The sequence below is a fragment of the Hermetia illucens genome, chromosome 2, assembly GCF_905115235.1.
Source record: "Hermetia illucens chromosome 2, iHerIll2.2.curated.20191125, whole genome shotgun sequence".
Classification (NCBI taxonomy): domain Eukaryota; kingdom Metazoa; phylum Arthropoda; class Insecta; order Diptera; family Stratiomyidae; genus Hermetia; species Hermetia illucens.
The window spans coordinates 81423005-81447831 of NC_051850.1; the positions used below are offsets into that span (position 1 = coordinate 81423005).

The 24827-nt window shown below is 39.9% G+C and overlaps 1 protein-coding gene across 1 annotated transcript in view; it reads left to right on the forward strand.

The window, feature by feature from the left end:
* Window positions 1-3644: 3644 nt before the first annotated feature.
* The window catches only part of LOC119649007 (contactin-2-like), a 61692-nt gene continuing 40509 nt past the window's right edge, over window positions 3645-24827 (forward strand). The window contains exons 1-4 of the mRNA XM_038050951.1: window positions 3645-4361; window positions 22901-23049; window positions 24149-24359; window positions 24537-24648. Coding sequence (XP_037906879.1) covers window positions 4250-4361; window positions 22901-23049; window positions 24149-24359; window positions 24537-24648 — 584 coding nt within the window. The 5' untranslated portion in view covers window positions 3645-4249. The remainder of the gene's footprint in view (window positions 4362-22900; window positions 23050-24148; window positions 24360-24536; window positions 24649-24827) is intronic.

A 24827-nucleotide genomic window follows, 5' to 3' on the forward strand; every position in this document is an offset into this window, starting at 1 on the left:
TGCACAGTCACCCGCGCGAATTGCGGGAAACGCTCGACGAATCTCTGGTGCAACAAGGGGCGTTAAGATGTTGTACCCGCCCCCGCCGTTATTTCGTAGTAGGAGCGGATGATGAAGAGGTTCATTTCTTCAGTCCATTTCATCCGCTACCTACGCGAACCCGCTGAAGTGGTCGCCACAGATTGTGGCGAAACAGCTGCAGCAGGCGGAGTTGTGCTTCTGGCCGTCATAGCGCCGAGACGTCGAACTGCCCCGCGACTAGCCGTTTCGACGCCGTGCTGTTCATTACGGGAACCCGACCCAGTCGCCAACTCAGACGACTCCCGAAGGTTATCCGTACCGAGCCTCAAATTTTTCATTCTTTTCATTGGATGGATTTGCATTTTATACCTAACTGCTAGGTGTTGGGATAGCTTCCTTAGTGAGTAATCTGCAGGAGTGCAAAGTTCCTGCACTTTCCGCACTTACCCCCTGAGACGCTGCGGTGGAGTAGTGCCATTCAGACTGAAGCTACCCATCCCTCCTCTTTTCATAACTGGGCTTGGGACCGGCTTCGGCGGAGGTTGTCCGCAAGTTTGATAAATACCGACAATAACTGGCTGATGCTACACTCTTGGCATTTCTTTGACAAGATGCACCCTAGCCGTTTTTGATGCCTCTGACATCGCAGTAGGTGCTGCTCTTCACTAAAAGGTGAATCAAGTCTGGCAGCTGTTGAACTTCTTCTCTAGACAGTTAAACTCCGCTCAACGGAGCTACACCACCTACGATCGAGAACTGCTCGCCGCGTACTTAATTAAAAGCATTAAATACTTCCACTTTTCCCTAGAAGGCAGACCGTTCACATTGTCCACGGACCATAAGCCTCTCACGTATGCTTTGAAACAGAAGCCCGACAAGGTGTCTCCTCGTCAGCTTCGACACCTGAGCTTTATAAGCCAGTTTACGTCCCACATACAGTAGGTGTCCAGCAAGGATAAAGTAGTTGCTGACGCTTTGTCACGTGTCCCCGAGGTTAATATCCCCGCCTTACTCGACTTCTGGGCTATTGCCAAGGCGCAGGAATATGACGCAGTCCTTCAGAGCCTCAAATCTAACCCCAAATATACATTTCGGGAGTTGCCCATCTTCGGCTCGAATCTTTTTCTCTGCTGCGAAAACTCAGAAAAGGGACCCCGTCTACACATTCCGGCCACCTTTTGCAAGGAAGTGTTCCACGCAGTTCACTACGTAGCGCATCCAGGCATCAGGACGACAATTTGGTTAGTCACCGAGAAATACTTCTGGCCCTCCATGAATAAGGACATCAACTCCTGGGCCAGAGAGTGCATCGCATGCCAGAAGTGTAAAATCACCAGGCATGTAAAGAAAGATGTGGGTTCATTTCCCCACACTACTAAGCGGTTCCACACCATACACCTCGACATCGTAGGACCTTTTTTGAGACTCGTACTTTTTCAAGTATTGCCTAACAGTCATCGACAGGTTTACGCGGTGCCCTGAGGCAATACCTCTGAAGAACATTACGGGGCGCTCTCTTGTGCAGAAGCCCTCTATCGAGAGTGGCTCCCTTGCCTTGGTGTCCCTGCAGTGATCATCACTGACCAGAGAATGCAATTTGGGTCCACCCTTTTCTCAGAGTTAGGCGAACTCCTGGTATTCGAACGTCAGCCAACTACGGCATACCACCCGCAATCCAATGGGATGCTAGAACGTTGGCACCGGATGCTGAAAGCCGCTATTATGGCTCGCGACGCTCCGTCCTGAACTCAGGTCTTGCCTCTCGTTTTACTTGGCCTCCAAACAACCCGCCGAGAGGAATTTCCTGGCAGTCCCACGGAGCTGGTATACGGGGAGAACCGAGGGCTCCCAAGGGATCCGGTCTTCGACAAGAGATCGGGTCTCACAGATTCGGGATTGCTGCGTATGCTGGAAGACAACCTTCGCCGCGTTAAAGCCACACCTCCCACCCGACACTCGTCCGCACATGCCTGCGCGCCCAAGAAGCTGGACACGTGCATGCACGTCCTGGTCAGAACGGATGACATCCGGAAGCCGCTGCAGCCTCCATACGAAGGCCCATACCGTGTTCACTTGCGGGGAGAGCATTTCTTCTAGCTCGAGATCGGGGGACATAATCCAGGCTGAAACCCGTTTGCGCCCTAAATCAACGTGGCGCTTCGCTTCGCCGAATGATGGGGAACGCAGTTCCGAGTTCAGCCGCTGAAACCCTTTTCACTCATTCGTTTCATCTGGGAGCAGCAGAGTTAACATTCGAAATTTATATCGAATTCAAGTCAATGAACGGGCTCAATTCGTACTGGTTCCATATTTGACATCGGGTAAAATGAAAGGGAGTGAGAGCTCAAAATATGACCCTCAAAAAATGTAACAGGCCTCGTTCTCAGAACCTATCCAACCGAAAATTCTGAGAAAAATTTCAGTGGTGTAACGAAACGAAATCTCACCTTGAATCCGATATCGGCACGAATAAAGTCAATAATAGTATATTACCATATTTTGGAATTTAAGCCGGAAACCCCCTTTAAGTTCATGCTAGAAGCACAAAAGTTTTTTAATCATTTATATATCAATATCAATTACTTCAGACAAGCCTGTAGATGTATGTATTTATATGTATATGTAAATGAATCTTCGGGGTAGTACCTAATTCAGATAGATACATTTTTACATTGAACCGGCGGTATTCGATATACGTACTTTATATGTACATATGTATACTTTTATGCTCGAAGTAAATCGAAAATAGATGTACGATCAATTTAGATACATGCATATAGAATACAGTATCCGGTAATAGGCAATGGTTGTTTGTTTAGCGTGAACAGGCATGTTAGGCTTGTAGGTTGATTGCACTTGGCGTTGTTCTACAGAAACTTACATATGTACTATCTACTGGTTAAGAAGTTATGGCTAGTAGCTCTTCAGGGGTCACAGTCAAGATGAGTCTATAATAATTAATTATATTTTTAAAAAACTCGAAAACTGGAAGAATGTGTATGTATATTTAGTATGTCAGGCGACTCACTTTAGTGAAAATAGAACAAATGTTAAAGCTTTGCTTCGGAAAGTATTTTACAAATCGAGACCTTTCATTTGATATCCCACATGACCAAATAAATGACTCAGTTCTTAGTTGCCTTTAAAATGAAAAGTTTCCTGGTTATGTTTGTGCTGATTCCGCAAATTGTTTTTAATCCCAACTTTTTAATTTTGTCTAGTTGGTAAGATATCAATATTGCCTACAAATACGCATGTACATATGTATATGTTCCAAGCATTGTTATGTTTCATCGTCAAAATAAATATTTACTTACAATCAGCCGCAATTTTTCACAACTGGTGAAAAGCACACACGTATTCTTATACCACTATCTTTTCCCTTCAGGGGAAATCTGTTGTGTCTCGTAATGTTGCATTTTCCAGAACAAGTCTTCTTACTTCTGAGCCTTTGTCACTCGCATTTCCTTTCTAAGTAGTAAGAAGGAAGCTCTCCCACCCAGCGCAAGTCATTGACGTGTGGTGAATTTCTCCGTCCGGGGAACGATAACACAGCTTGGGGAAATACACTTCTCTTTGGATGCCAACGGATTTGGAACTTTCACTCGCTTACGTGAGTTCCTTTTAGGATGCGGATATTTTCGTTTAACCATAGATATTTAGTGTTCGTCGGGGCTGCACTTAAATCGGTTTGTTGGATTTCAGCCTCTCGTGTTGGGAAGTACTAAAATCCTTTACCGTTGTAGGTAATGCGAATACAGGCAGACAGTTCTCTCTCGGGTGTGATTTTGTGGACCAGTGGGTCTACCAATTGAATGCGATTAATGCCAGTTCAACATTCTGTTTGTACACTTCCGTTGAATCTACCAAGTGAAAAATCAAGCTACGAGCTGGATGCAATGAAAATATCCGGTTTTTTAAGGATATGTGTATCGAGTAAAATATGTAACATGATAAAGTGAATGAAGGCTCCGCTCAATTGTGATGGCTTTTTCTAGTTGGTTCGTTAAGAGCAATGATATCCTATTAACTAAGTGCAGGTTGTTTACTATATAACACTACTACCAGCACGGCTACAAATGTAGTATAACAATGGCTAATTGCGGTGTTACTAATTCGAATTGTGAATAGAATTGACATAATGGTGAACCAAGTTGAATGCATTCCGCTAGTTTCATTCGAAATAAGCGCATAGATATGATTAAACTGCTGAGATTGCTGTGTAAATATGTGGTGGCGTAATACTATTCTTATTTTGTGCTACATGACTTTAAATTATTCGACGCAAGGATATTTTTTAGATAATCAAATGCACGGACCTGGGAGGCATAGACGGAAAGGTGAGATCGGTAAAGAATTTTGGGTCATTTTAAGCACTGTTTTTGAAGTGCTATCTTTTTCAGTTTAAGTGCTTTGCTGTTTCCAACAGTGATTGTCTTCGATTATGGGTTTACTGTCTGTCTATCACATTCGATTCTATCCAAAAATCTCTAAACCGATTGACAGGAAGTTTAATATTGACGTGAGAGCTGTGAGCCCCATAAATAAGCATTTTATATTCGGTTTAACGGGGGGTGTTAATACATATAAAAAAGGGATGCAACATTTTCTTTATCGAATATAACAATATGAGGTATCAAATGACAGTTACAAACTGAAGGCGAAGTGGGGTAAGAAAGAACACGTTTAAATCAAGGGCGTATTTTCCGAAGCTGATATCCCCAAATAAATTTAGGCCTCTCCACGCCGATATCTGGTCAAATGAAATCAATAATCAAATAGACCAGCACATGGGAGAACCGTTTTGCAAGTGAAAATTGATACGCTAAATACTTATGCACAATGAGCTACATACAAATGGAATGGTAGTGCATTACGTAGAAATACAGGAAACCTTTCATATTTGAAATATCGAACTTTACGTTTCCGACTTGTTTTCACTGTTAATCTTACCTATCAAACGAATGAACTGAAACAGCAGAAAATGGCGCTATCTTTCACATTTAGAGGAGTGAATGTAAACTGGAAGTTTAACCACACGTTCTTCTCGAATTCCGTGACAGTTGGTTCAGCCGTTTCTTAGTAAATCGGATGTGACAGAGAAACAGACGAACTGACAGACATTGAATCGATTCTAATAAGGTATTATCTTACACAAAACCTCAAAAAGAAAAAAGGACACAAACGCTTTATTGCTGATCACATATCAGCAATAAAGCCTTTGTGTCTGTTTTAAAACTGCTGGAGAAGCTATATGATGGTTTTTCAAACAATTCTAAACAAAAACATTAAGCAGCTCCCATTTCGTGACCCTTTGGCTGCAATGAACATTTTAATTTAAAAAGGTAACAATAGTAGAATCGTATATATAAAATACAGTGATGTTTTGGTGTGTAGCAGATTTTCGCCAGAATAGTAAAGTTTCCTTCAAATTTTCCAGTATTATGACATGAAATTTACTTACGATGCGATGTCCTTCATCAAACATTGCGCGGTGTTAACGTTGGACGTCTAAATGCGATCCATTTAGTCAGCTGAGTATGAATCCTAATTACTTGACTAACGACGCCATAAGAACGCTGCCGAGGATGGTCGTGCTTAATATGGCTTCAACAAAAGAGGGAGGACATCTTGATGAATAATCGTAGGAAAAGGAATACAACTAGTAGTTTCCTTGGTGACTATGTCATCACCTGAAAGTAATTTTTCAAATATTTGCTGATGATGATTGACGCGAAGATCAATTTCAAGCGATACTTTGGATACTTCGCTACCACTGATGGTGCTCAACGTTGGAGGCCCAAGATACAGTGGCAAGATACGGAGGCCGAACTAGTTCGATCTACATTATTATACGCCGCGCCGGTCTGAAAAAAAGGGGTGACGTGTAAGACAAATTAGAAGACGATAAATATGACCTGCTCATTCGTGATGCAGCGGGCTTGTTACGCCTTAAAAACAGCCTATTACGGGAATGCTCCTGATGGACCCTCGAGTAATTGACGTGCGCTATCTGCACGAAAGAAAGAGAATGTTTTTGAAAAGGATATAAAATATTGAAGAGCGGTATCAGAATTCACTAAAAATGGCAACAAAAGTGAGATACTTCGCGGAGGGGTCGCTGGTCTCCATATACCGTCTGCCGTTACTGAGGGGTGGATTCGACGATGACATGGTAAAATCAATTGCGAACCCTCATATTTATTTCCATTTTGTATCTGTTCCGCAACTGTACGCTTATTACTTCGAAATTGTGTAACGTGGTGGTAATGAAAACGAAACAGAGTCTCATCGAAAATTGTTACGAAAGTAGGAAAATAATAATACCAAAAGCGATAACATTTACTAGGAAATTAAGATTGTTGGTGGAATACTCCCAAATTTCTCATGCTGTTCTCAATGTTACGGCTCTGATGATTCTAGCATCTAGAAATTTTGTCCGTTGTTGTGGACCCGAACATAACAGTTGAAACCATTGGAATGGTAGTGACTTCCGACTTCAAATTCACTTTCGAGGGAAAGCAATTTAATGAGGATAGCGGTCCGACGCATTTGACCGAAAAGCTTCTGCATGTATTCAGTCATCATCCCTTTCCTACGGGTTGAAATAAAGAAGAGACATGAGAATGGATGTGTCCGGATGGCACAAGTGGTTAGAGCACTGGGTTGTCGTAGCAGAAGGCGGCGGTTCAAATCTCACTGGTGGCGTGGAGATTTGTTATCGTGGCTGTATGTCGGATACCAGTCGACTTAGCGGTGAATGAGTGCCTGAGTCAAATCAGGGTAACAATCTCGGGCGAGCGCAATGTTGACCACATTGCCTCTTACAGTATACTGTAGTGTCCCGTAACGGTCTTGAATGAAGTTCTCTAACACACTTCAAGGCCCTGATCCAATATAGATTCTTGCGCCAACGTTTATTATTATGAGAATGGATGGACCATTTTGAAACATGTCGGAAAACGGAAACTTGGCGCTTTGCGTATCAAAGCGGTTTTTCTGAGTAAGAATATTTGGATAGGCGATGCCTCTATTTATACGTAACTCGTAGTGTATATGGATTAAATATGTTCGACTATTCATTTCAATTTGAACTGACGCTATTAGGCAGCTGTAATTTCTCGCGTGGAAGGTAAATTTAAGATTCCCTTCAAACTTTCCCGTAAGGTGTTCCATGTTGTGGTCTACATTATCATGTAATATGACTTTGCTGTATATTTACAAAGTAAATTAGTATACTACTATTAAGTTTGTTTAACTTGATGCCGATATGAAATACTGTCATCATTATAATTTTTTCAAACTTTGGATTGGGTGATTTATGGAAAATAAGTGGCCTCTTTAAAACCCTCTGTTTCCGCCGCTAACTGACGACTTCGGAAAGTGCCAATCGAGATCTATCATTTGATATCAAACATGACTATATTCGGTGGAAAAGGTGTTCCTCTTCTCCCATTAATGGAGACCTGCCTTAAACTCAACGCAACATGGTGACGTGCACTGCATGCATTGGTGCTTACAGTGGCAAACTTTCCCCCAAATTTCGTATCAATAGGTATAAACGTTTCTGCGATAAGCACCCGTGGCAGAAATACAGACTGGTTTTAGTAAGGTTGTCTTCTACAAAACTTTAAATAATCTCTTTAAAGGGGTCATCCCGTGTGAAGAACTGGATAAAGATACAAATAGCGTATATTTAATAATATTTTGAGCGTGCTTAGTAATTTTTCCAGCCCAATCGCATCGTTTGTTTTTGAAATACAGAGCAATATATACACCCATCTCCAAAAAAAGGTGTTTTTCTGCTGCCACGCTGGAGGGCGCTGCGGGCATCTTAAAGAAAAAAAGTAAACGGCATTGTAACGTACAGACTTAACTACAGTCCGCAAACTAGGATTATTAGAAAATATTAAAAAATAAATTTTTAGTGCGGTGTTAAACTTTTTTCTGTGAATTTTGGTGTTTTTTCACGGCTTATTCAATGAATAAAAAAAAAGCCATTGAATGAATCGCAATTATCCTAGTTTGTGGACCGTAGAAATATGTTCTGAATAAGTCGTGAAAATTTCAAAGAATTTCGTTGGATAGATTTTGGGTTATGGTGGCATGCTGTTTTGAGAGAAACGCATTTAAAAGTATAATATAATGCAATTTTTAGCCATTTTAGCAATAAAACTGCCCATTAATCTACTATACCTAGTTCATAAACCTTAGGTTTCTTGAAGAAAAGCCTTGGCTGCTTGTCCTTTTAGCGAACTCATTCCAACGTCATTCGGACCTATAAATACACGCTTTATTACGGCGAACAACATAAATCTGGCATTTGAGTTATCACGTGTTTAACACTATAATTTCCAAACGACTCCGAATATCAAAAAATCACTTTCCCCATATACTCTACACTATCTCTAGATACAATTGGTGCCAAAAAAAAGTTTCGATTCCACGAATCCGACACACGGGATGACCCCAATCTTCAAAGACGAGGCATTCAATTTCGAAAGCGTGATTAAGACGAAGGTTTTTAGTAAAGTATCATCACTGTAAACAGTTTTTTGAATTGAATTCATCAAAGAATCAATGGATCCCGACGGGTGCAATACGTCGAAACCTACTAAAGCATTACAATCTGTTTCACAACCTCGTTCGAAATCTGTGATTTTAATGTTGTTGTCATATAATCTAAGTTTAAGGTATTATTAATACGATTTATTTGTCCCTACGAATTTCCTCAATGAGTTCTTCCCTCAATATATATGTAGATGCTAACCACCACTGCTAACAACATTTTAATTTCTCGCATGTCGCAATTACAGGTGAAAACTGCGAAAAACATGGACATTCACAAACTAAATCACGTCATTGTGTGTCTAAATATTGAATTTCGCCTTCATTCCTTTTTTTATCCAATCTCACACCTGATTAGAAGTAACAAAAATACTGAGACTTGAATTTATTTCGTGTCATTTTTTGAGGATTCTCTCTCAAATTCTTTTCTGTCAATAATATTAAGAGTCTGTCAATAATATAAGAGAGTTGTGGGCACGCTAACGCAAATAATTGGTGGGAGTTTCATTACTGGCCCTCTGATTCTTCCTGTGGGACTGCATAGCAATTATTGCAACTTTTACTGCTACTGTTGCTGCCTTACAAAGAAATTTCATTTCCGACCAGGATTTTTCTTCTTTTGTTATGGTGTATTATGGTTTATTTGGCAATTTTTGCAATCATTTTATTTAACTTGACCATAAGAACTTCGCACTTAATTCGGTAGAGCACACGACTCTCAGATGTTAGAGCCGTGGGTTGTACCATAGTCAACCACGATTTCAATTACAAATAGAGCAGCCAGTCCAAGAAGGCGGTTCCTTGTTCTCCCTAATTGAGGAGAACTGAGTTTTTGCTATATTTGAATCCCGAGCATAGGATAAAACAAGTCGGAACACCGGAAGCTCGCGCGTCAGGTATAAAGGTTTTGTGTTCATCTTATGTAAGAAACTTCAACGAAAATTTTTTTATCCGTGTAGCTGTAGCAACAAATCCAACATAAGCCTTCATATTTTTCCAAACTATGAGACATACGTACATAATATAGCCATAGATATTATCCTCACCTTAAACAAACAAACTGCCTATTTCCGAATACAGTGCATATATATGCGCAAATACAAATTGATTGTACCCATATTTCCGATTTGCTTCGTGCACAAAAGCATCTATATATACATATATAGTACGTATATTAAAAATGGCTGCTTTAATGTGCAAATATATCCATCCGAATTAGACACTACTCGCAAACTTCATTAAGATAGATCATATGGCTACATTTTCTGAAAAAAAAAATTGTATCCTTCAAATTTGCACCCCTCCTTAAACTTAATACAAAACCGCGTTAGTTGCTGTATGTAAAGGGAACAACAGATCACACGCTCTTACTGATTTTCATGACAATCGGTCCAGCAGTTTCCGAATTAATCAGGTGTGACAGACAGACAGACGGACAGACAGATGTCGACTCGATTCTAATAAGGTTTTGTTTCACACAAAATCTTAAAAAGTGGCAACCACGAAGATTAAAGCTGGTGGCAGAGTTTATACTGAATTGAACTCAATTGGAAACATGTGGGAATATCGGAAGCCGGACGCTTTGGGTATAAAGGTTTTGCATACACCTTTTCTGAAAAACACATGCACATGCATAGTTTTCCATTCGTATACAGCTAGAAATTCAAAGTATTCCTTCATATTTTTTCAAACTCTAAGAATATGTATGTACATATTACAGACGTAGATATTATCCTCACGCTAAACAAACAAAAATTGCTTTTTACTGAATACTGTACATACAATATACATGTACGTATATCAATTCCACAATGATAATAATAATCGTTGACACAACAATCCATATTGGATCAGGGCCTAGAAGTAGCACTTCATTCAAGACTGTGAAGGTACACTACAGTAACACTGAAGGAGGCAACGTGGTCAGCATTGCGCTCGCCCGAGATTATTACCCTGATCTTACTCAGGTACTCATTCACAGCTGAGTCGACTGGTATCCGAGTGTGATTTTGTTGCCAATCATTTACCAGGCTATAATACTGAATGGCTGCTTGACCCTTTCTACGATTCAATCTTCTTTAGAATTTTCAACAGGTCTTCTTTCCACAAAACCTGATTTGTTAGTCGATGAATATACCAATAATTCATCAGAAAGGCAAACTGGTAATTGCAATTTTGCATCAGCTTTCTGTTTGATTCTGCCTATACCGCGGCCGCAATTAAAATCCTATAAAATAAGAAATGTATATATAACCGTGTCATACATAAATTAATTCAAAAGAAATAATTAGCTAATGAATAATTAGATATTTATCACGATGTAAAAATCATAAAATTTAAATAAAATGAACCTAAATAATCTCAAAATCAATATAGAAGACGTGTATGTCCAAATAACAAAATAGCAGTGTTCACTATAAACTTTATATGATGACGACGTCATACACATCTTAGAGTGCCATAAATTTACATGAAATGCGAAACTTTGACTTTCAACAACTTTGTTAATAATAGGTGGATTTCATTCAAACTACATAGAGTTTTGCCTTTTACCAATGCCAAATTTTGTGCTTGTAGGATGAAGTTAACTTAACTTAAAATATGGTAATATACTGTTATTAACTTAAGTTGTGCAGAAATTGGTTGGATGTATTTTGTGGCCTATATTTCGTAGGGATGCATCACTGTGACCTTTTCCAGATTTTTGGTTGGATAGATTGTGAGAACGAAACCCATTTCACTTTTTGGGGACCACATTTTGAGTCCGAACTCTCCTGTGTTTCAACCAATATCATAAGCAAGATTATTTCCGAAAAGTATTAATCGAACCTTTCATTTGATATCTTGCATGGCCATATTCTGTGGAAAAAAAATTACACCTTTTGGAGTGCCTTTTGGCATGTATGGGGAGCCTCCCTCAAAATTAACACAAAATGGCGCGACTGGATTCACAGACCATACTTTTTCACTAAATTTCATAACAATTGGTTTAGCCGTTTCCGAGTAAATCGGGTGTGATCGACAGACAGACAAATAGACGGACAGATAAGACATTGAATCGATAAGGTTTTCTTTTGCACAAAACTTTAAAAATCAAAGAGCACTAAGTATTAAATTTTTTAATCACCAAATATGTGATAGGACTTATTAACTTTTAGGAGGAAAGTGAAAATATTCACTTTTGTTTTATCTTATGTAACGTTAGACTTTGTTGGCCGAGAAAAATATTAACCAATTTAGTACAGAAGGTGTAACAACAATTTATTTGAACTTTATTTTTCCTAAATTATTCGACCACTTTTTCACCATACTGTATGGGTATATATACGATAGGTATATTGAAAACCGCTGGTACTTAGGTACGAATATATCTATCTGATCTAGGCACTACTCGCTGTCTGGAGTAACTGATGCTTATATACAAATAACTAAAAAAGCTTTAAAGGAAAGAAGGAAGATCTCCCCATTCGGCGCCAATTTATATGAGTTTTCTTTGTTGGGGCAATGAACAGTTGGTATATGCCGATGATATTAAACACATTTTAGAAAGCACTAAATTGGCATAAAATGAAAAACTATCACCTTGTTAATAATAGTTGGATTTGCGTCAAACTTCGCAAAATTATGCCTTGTATTGTTTTAAAATTTTTGGTAGATAGGCCCTAAGAACGATACATGGTTCACTTTTTGGGGCACACATTTTTATTCTTCACCCCGGGTAAATCCCTTGTGAAAGCCAGATGAATGATATATTGTGTTATATTTTATGGTATTATGGCAGAAAATCAAAGGAGGTTTTGTCTTTCTCTACGCATAAAATGTCGAATGCATGAGGTCAATTTATTTCTAGATTTTTCAAAACCAGGTAACATTATAAGTTTATTCTTGAGATCATTAGGCATAACACACATAAGCGTGTAAAGAAATTTAGTTCAGAAATAAACAAACCAAGCCGGGGCACGGATATGACAGGTCCTGTGATCAGTTGATTTTTCAAAACGTTATAAAAGTTAAATTTGGCCAAGTATATTTTTTTAGATATGAATCAATCCACATTGATATCTGGAAATTAAAACAATAGGGTTGTCCCTAATCAAAAAAACAAACTTTCCGTTCCATATGAATTAAAATTTATAGATTTAGATATGCAAGCATCCCCAATCAAAAAGACATTTGCAACATTTTACAAATAGTATGATCAAATCAATTCCCTGTCAGGAAAAAAATAAAATGAGCCTGTTAGACCACTATTGATAGGTGTGAGAGTTTCCTTAACTGGAATCGTTGGCTCATTGAAATCTACATATTTTGATTCACACCTAACAAGACATACTTCAAATTTATCTTTTATAGCGTATTGAAAACTCTACTGTTCATTCTTCTGAAAGGCTGTAACCCGGACCTTATTCTTGTTTTATTTTTGAATAACGGAACTATTGGGGTCAAAGTGTAGTATAGGTCCCAGGGCGAAACGTGGATTGGCACCCACGATGGAGCATAAAACCTGGGAAATGCCCGCTGAACCAACACCAACAACTCTACTACCAAACCCAAGCCTCGGACTAGACGGATTATACAACGACGAACCCGACAACGACAACGGAATAACGATTTGCCCATTTTCTCATGGAGCGTGTGCTCCCTGTACAGAGATGAGGCTGATGAGCAGCTAGCCGATACCCGGTCCCAATATAGGGCTCATGTAACAGCGTTACAGGAGATGTTTTGGACAGGGACCGGTTTCCTGGAGAAGAGCCGCTACACCATATATTATAGTGGCCATCCAGTAAACCATGTGCTCGGAATAGGTTTCTTAGTCAGCCAAAAAATGAAACCCGCTGCTATCGGCTTTAAAAACATAAGCGAACTACCATGCACTTTGCGCTTGCGAGGCAAATAAAGAAATATAAGCCTCATAAAGGTTCACGCCCCTACAGAAGAGACGGCAGAGTCGGTGAAGGATATTTCCTACGAGGCAGTAGAACGAACCCTCGAAGCCTGTCCCAGATATGATATCAAAATCATTCTTGGGGATTTCAACAGCCAAGTAGGGAAGGAGTCCGTATTCAAGCGATACGTTGGCTCTCATAGCTTACACGAAAATACAAATGATAAAGGACTGCGGATTATTCAATTAGCAGGGTCACACGAAATGGTTGTTGGAAGTACCTGGTTTGCGCGGAAAGCGGTCCACAAACATACGTGGGTCTCTCCAGACGGGACCACTTTCAACCAAATTGACCACGTGTTGATCGAACGCCGTCACCTTTCAGCCTTGATGAACGTCAGAACATATAGGGGGGGCCAATATAGACTCGGATCACTATCTCGTTGGCATGGTGCTCCGAGCTCGAATAACAATACCACCTAGAATCCCCTCTGACAATCAGGTGAGAGTGAATACTGAAGCCATCCACAACACAACCCTCCGCGACACCTATAAGAGGGCAATGGATGCCGCAATAACCACAGTCAACAGAGGACCTGGAGATGAAGCATCAACAAATGATCTTCACAATCACCTGAAGAACGTTATCATGGACACGGATGCAAACATACTTGGCCCCAGCCGCAAAAGGAGTCGGATCGGCTGGTTTGACGATCAATGTAAGCTAGCAACGGAACGGAAGAATGCCGCATACCGAGTAATGTTACATTCTCAATGAACGCGGGCACGCGCGAGACTTATCACAAACTCTGTCAAGCGGGAAAGCGACTTCACAGACGGAAAAAGGAAGCCTGGGAGAACCAAGAAGTCTGTGAACCAGAAAAGTACATGGGTAAACCACACCAGGCGCGGAAGTTTTACCAAGAAGTCAGCAGGATGAAGCCTTATACACCTCGATGCTCATCCCGCCGAGACAAAGAAGGAAATCTGATTTCCGACAGAATGGGCATATTTGAGCGATGGGTTGAGCACTTTGATGAGCTACTGAACAACCAGAACATCGGCGAGGTGGAGGTCCCGCCAACTGAAGACGACGGACAAGTACTGTCACCACCAAGTATAGCAGAAACAGTCCGTGCAATTCATCGGCTACAAAATCATAAGTCGCCAGGAGTCGATGGAATTACAGTCGAATTGGTTAAATATGGAGGCGACCAGTTACACCAAGTGGTTTATCAACTTGTGCTCAAGGTATGGGACAGCGAATCAATGCCTGACGATTGGCAATGAGGCATAATCTGTCTCATACATAAAAAGGGAGATATCACACAGTGCAGCAATTATAGAGCTATCACGTTGCTGAGTACCATCTATAAGATATTCTCCTCTATCTTGCTAGGTCGTATAGCCCCATACGGCCAGAACATCATTGGCTCATACCAAAGAGGCTTCATTCCAGGCAAATCAGCAACAGATCAGATCTTTTCTCTGCGACAAGCGATGGAAAAACTGTTGGAATATGGACAACAGTTGCACCATCTATTAATCGACTTTAAAGCCGCGTATGATAGCATAGACAGGGTAAAACTGTACACGGCCGTGAGAGAATTCGGTATCCCCACGAAATTAATAAGACTGACTAGGCTGACCCTGACCAATGTGCGAGGGCTGATAAGAGCAGCAGGATCACTCTCAAGACCATTCGGCATCAACAACGGTCTACGACAAGGGGATGCCCCACCATGCGTCCTCTTTAACCTGGCCCTCGAGAAAGTGATCCGTGATGCTGAGGTATATGCAAGAGGTACGATGCTCTTCAAGTCTACTGGCCTATGCTAACTACTGGCCTATGCTGACGATATCGACATCGTGGGAAGAACCTCCCGAGAGGTACAAACTGCCTTCATCCAGATCGAGCAAGCGGCGTGAGATCTTGGGTTACACATCAATGAAGGCAAGACAAAATATATGGTGTCAACGTCAGCACCGAAGACGAACCAACCAACAACATCAAACCGCACTGGTCAAACACAAACACGAAGAAGAATAAGGATAGGAGAATACAACTTTGAGACCTATTTCAGCTTTGAAAAAATGTTCCGTTCGAAACGTCTCACCATAGGGTCAAAGCTCTTACTGTACAAGACTATGATCTTTCCAGTCCTCATATATTCCTCGCAAACTCTTGCCGCGTTAGAGAGAAGAGTCCTCCGAAGAATTTTTGGCCCCTACATGAGGATGGACGATTCCGTAGCCTACACAATGACGAAATCTATGAGCGATACCATGACCGTCCGGTTGTGGATAAAATCCGGCTCAATAGGTTATGGTGGGCGGGTCACTTAATCCGTATGGATGAGGATAATCCCACCCGCAAAGTCTATTGATGGTGATGAGCTATTGTGACAAAAGGCTGAAGCATTGAAAATGTAATCTTCCAAGATAGTCTCCCTTTTCAACTTTCAAAATCATTATATGCGAGAGGAGAAATCCCCAAGGTAACGTTGGCCGTACTATACCAGGGTTGCTTGACATCCTCGATAGTCTTCGATTATTCAACGATTCTGATTTCCACTCGGAAATGCAGACTGCAACAAACATCCTTAACATTGGCATTTGAATGGGCTGAGCAACGGCAGAAAACGTGGGGAGTAAAATTGAATGAAGTGAAAAGCACTTAAACGAGAAATCAACGGAGTAGTTGTTCACCAGGTCAGCGATGTGAAATTCGCTGGGGTGCACCTACATCGCCACATTTAAAATGTAGAACAACAGATTCTTGATTTACGATGGGAAACATTGAATTGGTGCCCAAATTTTGGTCTGATTTGAGGAAGTTATTCGTTGTTGCGGTTTAAAAATTTTACTAAAAAACCTCTATAGGAATGTTTATTAACTTAATGACGTCTACGATTATCAAAGTGTTAACTGTCAATTACTACGTAATCATCTAAAAATAAACTAATAATACATATGTATTTGCATTTTACAATTTTTTTAACGATCGAACGGGGTGAGTGAAATTGTTTTCTTCGAATATTGCTACATGGAGTATCAAATGAAAGGCCTTAGCTAGCCCTTTGGGAACTAGCCATATATCTTAGATATAAGTAGCGAAGGGGAGTGAGAAGTTAAAACTTGAAGTAGCGCACGCCTCATTCTCCGAAAAAAATCACTAGTTCAGCCTTATTTCGCGTTTCGCGAACTCCAGTCTGCCCCAAACTGACTACTCTATGCGCACCTAGCCGGGCATTCTCAGAGGGTTTATCTACAACCGCAGTGTCGTCGGAAAAGCCAATAAGTTGAAATTGCAATGGGAAATTGTTCCGCAGCACGCAATTGTACATTATATTGCAGGGTATTGTAGTCCAGTGCCGGTCCTTGAAGCACGCAAATTTCCAAAAATTCATTTTGTATTGAGAGGTGTAATTTTTTACAGAATTGGGTCTTGTTCGCCTTTTTGGGGCTGGATCATCCTCATCCATATGGATTAGGTGATCGGCTCACCGCAACCTATTGAGCCGGATTTTATCCATAACCAGACGGTTATCGCTCATAGATTTCGTCGTTATGTACGCCAGGGAATCATCCATCCTCATGTAGGGGCCAAAAACTCTTCGGAGAATTTTTCACTCGACCGCGGCCCAGAGTTCTCAATTTTTCCTGCTAAGAATCCAGGTCTCCAAGGAATACATGAGGACTGGCAAGATCATTGTCTTGTACAGACAGCTATGACGTTTCGAGTGGAACAGTTTTTGTAAGCTGAAATAGGCTCTGTTGGCAGCGAACAACCTTGAGAGGATTTCATAGTCATAGCTGTTATTGGTTGTGATCTTCGACCCTAAATCGGACAGATTATTAACGGTCTCAAAGTTGTAGTCTCCCATTTTTATTCGGTTCGATGTGGTTGGTTGGTTGGTTTTTGGTGCTGATGTTGCCATCATATATTTTGTCTTGTCTTCATTGGTGTGCAGTCTAAGATCTCGGGCCACCCGCTCGGTCTGGATGAAGGCAGTTTGTTCGTTTCGGGTCGTTCTTCCTATGATGTCGATATCGTCAGCATAGGCCAGTAATTGGGTGAAATTAAAGAGGATCGTACCCCTCGCATTTACCTCAGCATGACGGGTCACTTTTTTCAGAGCCAGGTTAAAGAGGACGCATAATAGGGCATCTCCTTGTCTTAGGGCGCTGTTGATGTCGAATGGTCTCGAGAGTGATTCAGTTGCTTTAGCTGGCCTCGTATATTGGTTAGGGTTAACCTAGTCAGTCTTATAAATTTCGTTAGGATATCTAATTCGCTCAAGGTCGTATGCAGTTTTATTCTGGCTACGCTGTCATAGGTGGCTTTAAAGTGGATGAAAAGATGCAACTGTTGTCCATATTCCAACAGTTTTGCCATCGCTTGCCACAAGGAGAAAATCTGATCTGTTGTTGATTTATATGGAGTGAACCCTATTTGGTATGGGCCAATGATGTTCTGGGCGTATGCTGCTATCTGACCTAGTAAGATAGCTCAGAATATCTTGTAGATGGTACTCAGCAACGCGGTACCTCTATACTTACCCGCGAACATAAATAGCTCGACTGCCTCCGCGAATATTCCCGAGAGAATTCTTCCACTTAGAAACTTAAATATTATTATCTGCTTATAGAAAATCGTCATATGAATCTACTCATATTCGTATTTACGAATACAAATATGACCAACACTGACCGAAGCGCGGTTCAAATCTTATTTGTGACCGAGGGGTTTCTATATTGACTAGAATGAGTACCTAACTCAAGTTAATTTCAGCGGGACATGTTGCCCCCAACGTATATTACGGTTTTGAAATGAAGCGCCCACACACGCTTTAAAGGGTAGATCCAAAGTGGATTACTGATCCATCGATTAGATTATTATTGTTATGCATGCAGTGACATCAGTTTACGTTGGGTTAAAGTACTGCCCATATATGGAAAACGGAGTAAAAAAAAATTTCTTTCCGAATTAGTTGTGTCCGACATTAGACATCAGGTCCCGATTATTACCTTCCAAAGCGAGTTTTGTTGCAAAGGAAGGGAGCGTGGAGTTGGAAAAAAAGAGTTTACTACATTCAAGGCGGACTATTTCCCATTCAATACTTTTTCAACAAAGTCGTTTAATAAATGTCTTAAAACAGTACAAAATTGAAGACCTGCATACACATGCATGATTCACTGAAGAAAACCGTAAATCTCTTTATAGCTAAAATGACCACGTCCCAAATTTCAATTTATTCTACTTTATTCTGTTCGTATTTTGATTGTAGCTAACAACGATTGCCTGTGTAGTACCTATAATGTATTCAGTTGATTCACCTTGATATTGGTGTCCCACCTAAATATGCATATATATACAGGGCTACAGGATAAGTTGACCTATATCCATTAAAGGCGTATCATGTCCATCATTTCTGACTGATTTCACTATGAAACACTCTACTCCAAACTGAACCATTTTCGAAATACTCGAGTTTTAATTTTTTTTATAAAAATGGTCGATTTTTCGGCGATTGAATAAGATATTTTGAAATATGTGGCTGTTAATATTATTATTTAATTTTTATATGTAGAATAAGATATTTTATGACCTCCATAACCATAATTGTACGTAAGTGAAATAAATAGGTCGTTGTAGCCGATTGAAAGTTAAAAAAGTTAGTCCATATTTAAAAAATTTAAGTTTCTACACAGGATATCTCCAAAAAAAAAAATGGCAACTCCTGTGCGGATGTGCCTAAAAATATTTACGTTTTATCAGGTATCCAACGAGGTATAACAATCTAGAGTTTTATTTAAACTCATTGAAAAAACTTCTTATGCTACATGGGATTTAAAAATTTATTCTTTGAACTTAGATAACTAAATAAAACAATAGATGGATACAAAATAACACTTATTTAACTTTTATGTTCCGGTCTTCCACATCAGCATTTAGCATCAATCTTCAGAGATCTCGCGGGATCCCCTTCTTTGATAGCTTGTACCGGCGTGTAATGGTATGGATATAGTCCCAATGTATGTGGTGTAAACCACACTTTCCATTGAGAGAGTCCCAGTTAACGGGCAGCAATATTAGTGGAAGTGGTTGGATCTAATCTAAATCGTTCCACTATCTCATTATCTGGTTCTTCGTCGTCATCAATGACACGTGGTTTTCCCAAGTCTGAAAAAGAGCCAGTTTCTCGAAGTCTTCGATAAATTCGGTCGGCAGGCTCCCATCCGGTACTCGATGACCGAGATAGCGTATTAAGTATTCATTGCGAGCTTGTGTGGACACACAATTACAGTAGTAGCAAATCAACATATCAGCATATTCCTTGTTCGTGCAGGTTGTCATCTTCAACAGTTCCCTATCATAAGCACAAATCGGAGTCCAGTAAATAAGCACAGTAGCCACAATTAGAAGAATCAATGCCAACTTGAGTAGGAAACAGAAAGCAAAATAATACCGCATCTACCACGGACGGATCACATAAGCAGACTAATTAACAACAGCAAACAACCAAACACAAAACAGTGGCGCGTTGTATTCCCAAACCCGTTTCTTCACATCAATTTTCTCACACAAATCCGCATACATATTACAAATTAGATTAAATAAGTGCCATTATTTTTAAATCCCATGTTGCAGTTTTTTCTATGAGTTTAAACAAAACTCTAGATTGTTATAACTCGTTGGGTAGCTGATAAAACGTAGATATTTTTAGACACATCCGCAAAGCAGTTACCATATTTTTTTATTAAGATATCCTGTAAAGAAAATTAAACATTTTAAATTTGGACTAACTTTTTTAACTTCCATTCGGCTACAGTGACCTATGTAGTTAACTTTACAATTATGGTGATTGAGGTCATAAAGCATTTTATTCAATATGTAAAAATCAAATAATAATTCAATAGCCGAAAAATCTGCCATTTTTATAAAAAACTAAAACTCGTGTATCTTGAAAACGGTTCAGTTTGGGGTAGAGTGTTTCATAGTGAAATCAGTCAGAAATTATGGATACTACACGCTTTTAACGAGCTACATCTGTTAAGAGCAACTTATCCTGTACCTCTGTATATATATATGGTATATATTCTTAAACTTGGTATAATCATGAGGTAATCGCTTCTTGTGTGAAAGTTACATCAGCATATCCCTCATTTGGATAGTACATCTGCGAAATTCCAGAGTTTCTATCAGTCGAGTCAGATCGCACGATAGAATTCCGAAGTGAGCTTTAAATAACCATATCAATTCTTAATCCGACCGCAGCTCATTAGCTAACTAGTTTTCATAGCCGAGCACAGTTTTCCTTTTAGTCCTGGTGTAAACATTCATTCATTTCTTTACAAATTTTAGAATTTTCCACTTAGTCAGCTCTCAAATGAAGCCAGATAACATATCTATCGGTAATTATTTGAGTAACCAAAGTGAGGTACGAAATTATCTTAACCACAATATTCACAGCAATCTTCAATTCCTTCTCAAAACCAACGAAACGGCATTGCACCTTTCCTCGTTGATTTTTAATGAGCAACAATAAATATAGGAGAAATAAGATATACTACCTTAATCAAAAAGTTCTCGGAATGATCGCCATGTGGCGCTCTTAGCACTCGGCTGTCCTTCTTTTTGTATGTGTGTGTTACTCAACTGTTACTGATATTTCCACCAAAGTTTGGCGTTATTTCATCATCAGTTGTGAAGGTTACGTTGAGTTGAGTGCATGTTTCTCTGAGGGTGTTCACGATTTTCGAGAATTTCATGCGAAAGAAGGACCGTGTGCACAGCGCCAAAGACATGATTTTCATGGCTGATTCTTAAGTGTTCTCTGTCACTCGAAATAGGAAATATCACTATTCCACTGCTATACGTTTGTTTATTATCCAATTGTTCCTTTTATCGTGATTACCAGAATAGAAAAAAAAACAGAACGCTGGTCCTCCACAAATTTGCAATTGAGTTATGTGTACGAATATTCGTTTTTATATGTACTGTGACATAAAATAAGGGAAGGCACTGAATTTCTTGATACACACTATTATTGTTGTTATGCTGTCTGAAAAATTGTATTATAGTCAAAGAAATTTCGCTAGACAAGATGTGAGAATGAAGATAATAAAATACTACGACTCAGCCGTGCGTCCGCACTTTCCGGTGATCAAGGCAGGAGAGACCGGCTTATTTCCATGCGGTCTTTTCCTGTCCCAACCAACGGCACTTTCTCACCGCTAGTCCTCCACACACAGTGGAGAGTTCCGCGCCATCTGTTTGTTCGCATTCGCAACATTCGAAATAAATTTCGAATGCTGCGAATCCTGCCGCGCCACAATTCTTACCCAACATTTATCAAAAGCATCATTACTGGAGTACGACACGCAGTCCACATATCAGGCGAGTGAATAGCGCGCGTCGGATGAGCCGCGACCGAAGAAACCGCGTTTCCAGTCAAAGAAGATGGCGCTGCTCACGATTTTCATCGATTACCACGGTGTGGAGCATACTTAATTCTTGCCACAAGGTCATATTGTCAACAAGGAATACTATTTCGGTGTTTTGAGACGTTTGCGTGCATCTGTCCGTCAAATACGCAGGCCCTTGTGGGCGAACAACTCGTGGATCTTCCACCACGATAATGCACCGTCGCACAATGCCATCATTATCCGCGAGTTTTTGGTTAAAAACAACATGAATAACATCCAACAACCGCCGAATTCATCTGGTCCCGTGCGATTTCTTTCTTTTCAATCGAATCAAAAAACCACTGAGAGGAACCCGTTTCAGTAGCCGAGAGGAGATAATGGAAAAATCGAAGATGGCCTTAATGGAGATACCTAATATGAAGTTTTAAAAATGTTTCGAGGATTGGACCAAGCATTGACATAAACGCGTTGCAGTCGATGGGGACTACTTTGAAAGAGACAATATCGATTTTCGACAATAAACAGGTATTGTTTATTGTTTTAATGAATTCCGGGAACTTGGGTTGGGAAGGTGGTAGGAGAAATTACAAGCCTAGTTTGAAAGAGAAGCGGGCGAGACCGGCAATAAGGCTTTCGCCAGCCATTGACGGCGACCATTATTACGATGTGAGGCCCAAATAATGGTGATGTTAATCAGTTTGTGGGTAGTACATCGGTTCTTTCACTCAACTATCTAGATGATAAGTGGAAATACAACCGGATTAAGGCTCATTCTGGGTGATGTCAGCAAGTTTTTCGACTAGAAATTAAAATGATGACACAACTCTTAACTGAATCGCTTACTCTGAAAAAAAACTGGTTTCCCGTATTCTTTTTCAACGAATGACTATAATTATTACAAAAATTACGCCAATATTTACATCATCTGATACGACACATTTCGTTTAACGCCTCTTAACCATTTATTTTCGTTACATATCCATATCGCAGAAGATACTACCGAATCACGTGGTGTACATAAAAACCTTATAAGTCCTTCTGATAGTCAATTTGTCACAAAGAACAACACTCGAGTGGTTAGTCAACGAGGAGGATTAGCGATACTACCTTGCACGGTCACAATGACATCACCAGCCACTGTAAGTAAGTATTTGATATATGTATATTACAGTACGATCGTTGTTCTGATGCATCTTGTCCTCGTATGTTTTTTTCGGAGATCTAGTAAGCATGATATTACTACAGCTACGACATTCCACAAACTCCCAAACTTACTGAATGACTGTTGGCTTTTGTGTGAAAAATATAGGTTTGGAGACACGGCTCCCACGACTGTCTATAACTTTGTCTTGAGTTATCTCTGTATTTTCCTCTTAAAGCGGGATTTGGTGTACATTTTGAATAACGGAAAATCCGATTACCAGAACCTTCATAGTTATTGTTCCTTCAATCCTCCCTCCAAAGACTCGAGTAAAAGCAAAAAAGTAATTAGTTACATGAGTCACAGTAAATTCAATTTTTTGTACTATATTTGAGTGAACGTAATCCTTTCACTTTGTTTAACTATTTTCAACTTACATCCACTCCTGTTGGGAGGAATACTTAGAGATTCAGGCCTTTATAGCGGAGGACATAATACCCAGAATTCTGTGGAGCATTGCATGCCATCAAATTTTATTAACCATTGTGAAAGATGATGCCTGAAAAGTCTTCAGCCCCTACCTTTGTTCGCATAAAACATTTCGCCTGCAGCATTCTGTTCATATTCCCCTAGTTACTTTTTCATGATGTTAACTTCGCTGGTTACTTGTCGGGGATGAACAATCAGTAGGCACCCACCTTTTGGTGTTACACGATAAGGAAAAATACAAGGTGGTAATGTGAGGTTGAAATTGTTGTCGGTCCAATTTCCTGAACTTTTTTCCAGTTAAGTACTATCTACTGGTATTCAGGTCAGAATGTTTGCATTTCTCATAAATCTCTCTCAACCTAAACTAAAATTAGTTACACGCTTTATAAACAGATCAGTGTCGGCCGCCTCAATTCTGTAGATTTTCTTCTATGTATTTTGTACGCAGTATTTTTGATGAGAAATCAATCTGGCATGATTTACTTTAAAGGAATAAGTCCGTGCAACGCATGTTGCTTGTCCCTGCTTTAAGACATATTTTGCAAACGCTTTATTTATACGATAAGTCTACATAAGTGAATGTTCATTCCATTTTAATGTATTTCAAGGTGTCCTGGTTTCGAAGAAAGGACTTCCAACTGCTCACAGTTGGTCTGTCGACGTATAGCAGTGATGATAGGTTCTTAGTGGAGCACACGAGGCATTTAGGTAATTGGGCACTGCGGATAAAAAGCGCCCGGAAGGACGATGAAGGATTCTATGAGTGCCAAATTTCAACACATCCGCCACAATCGATTTTCACTGAACTGAAAATTGTTGGTAAGTTTCTTTAGAGTTTGAAGAATGCATGAGAAATATTTGGGGCTGTTGTTACAGAAATTCATAATATTTCCCATACACATAACCGTTTTAAGAACATTCCTTCCCATTCCTTCCAAAATAAAATCTGATACATTATTAATTGGTCATTTCGTTCGACCGTTCTTTTGTCACCAGAGGCGTTAGCTGAAATTATCGAGGCTCCTGATCTACATATAAATGAGGGGTCAACGCTGAAGCTGGAATGTAAATTGAAGCGAGCAACAGAAAGCCCGTTGTATGTTTTCTGGTGAGTATAAGAAGGTCATTTTTAACAAAATTATTCTTGACTCGACTAATTACCATCCATAAACAGAAATGCATATGCCCACTATTGCTACTTTCTGTGGTCAGTAAACTTGAGTTGAAGACCAAATCCAACAAAACCTTATTAAAATCCAGTCGATATCTGTCTGTCCGTCACACCCG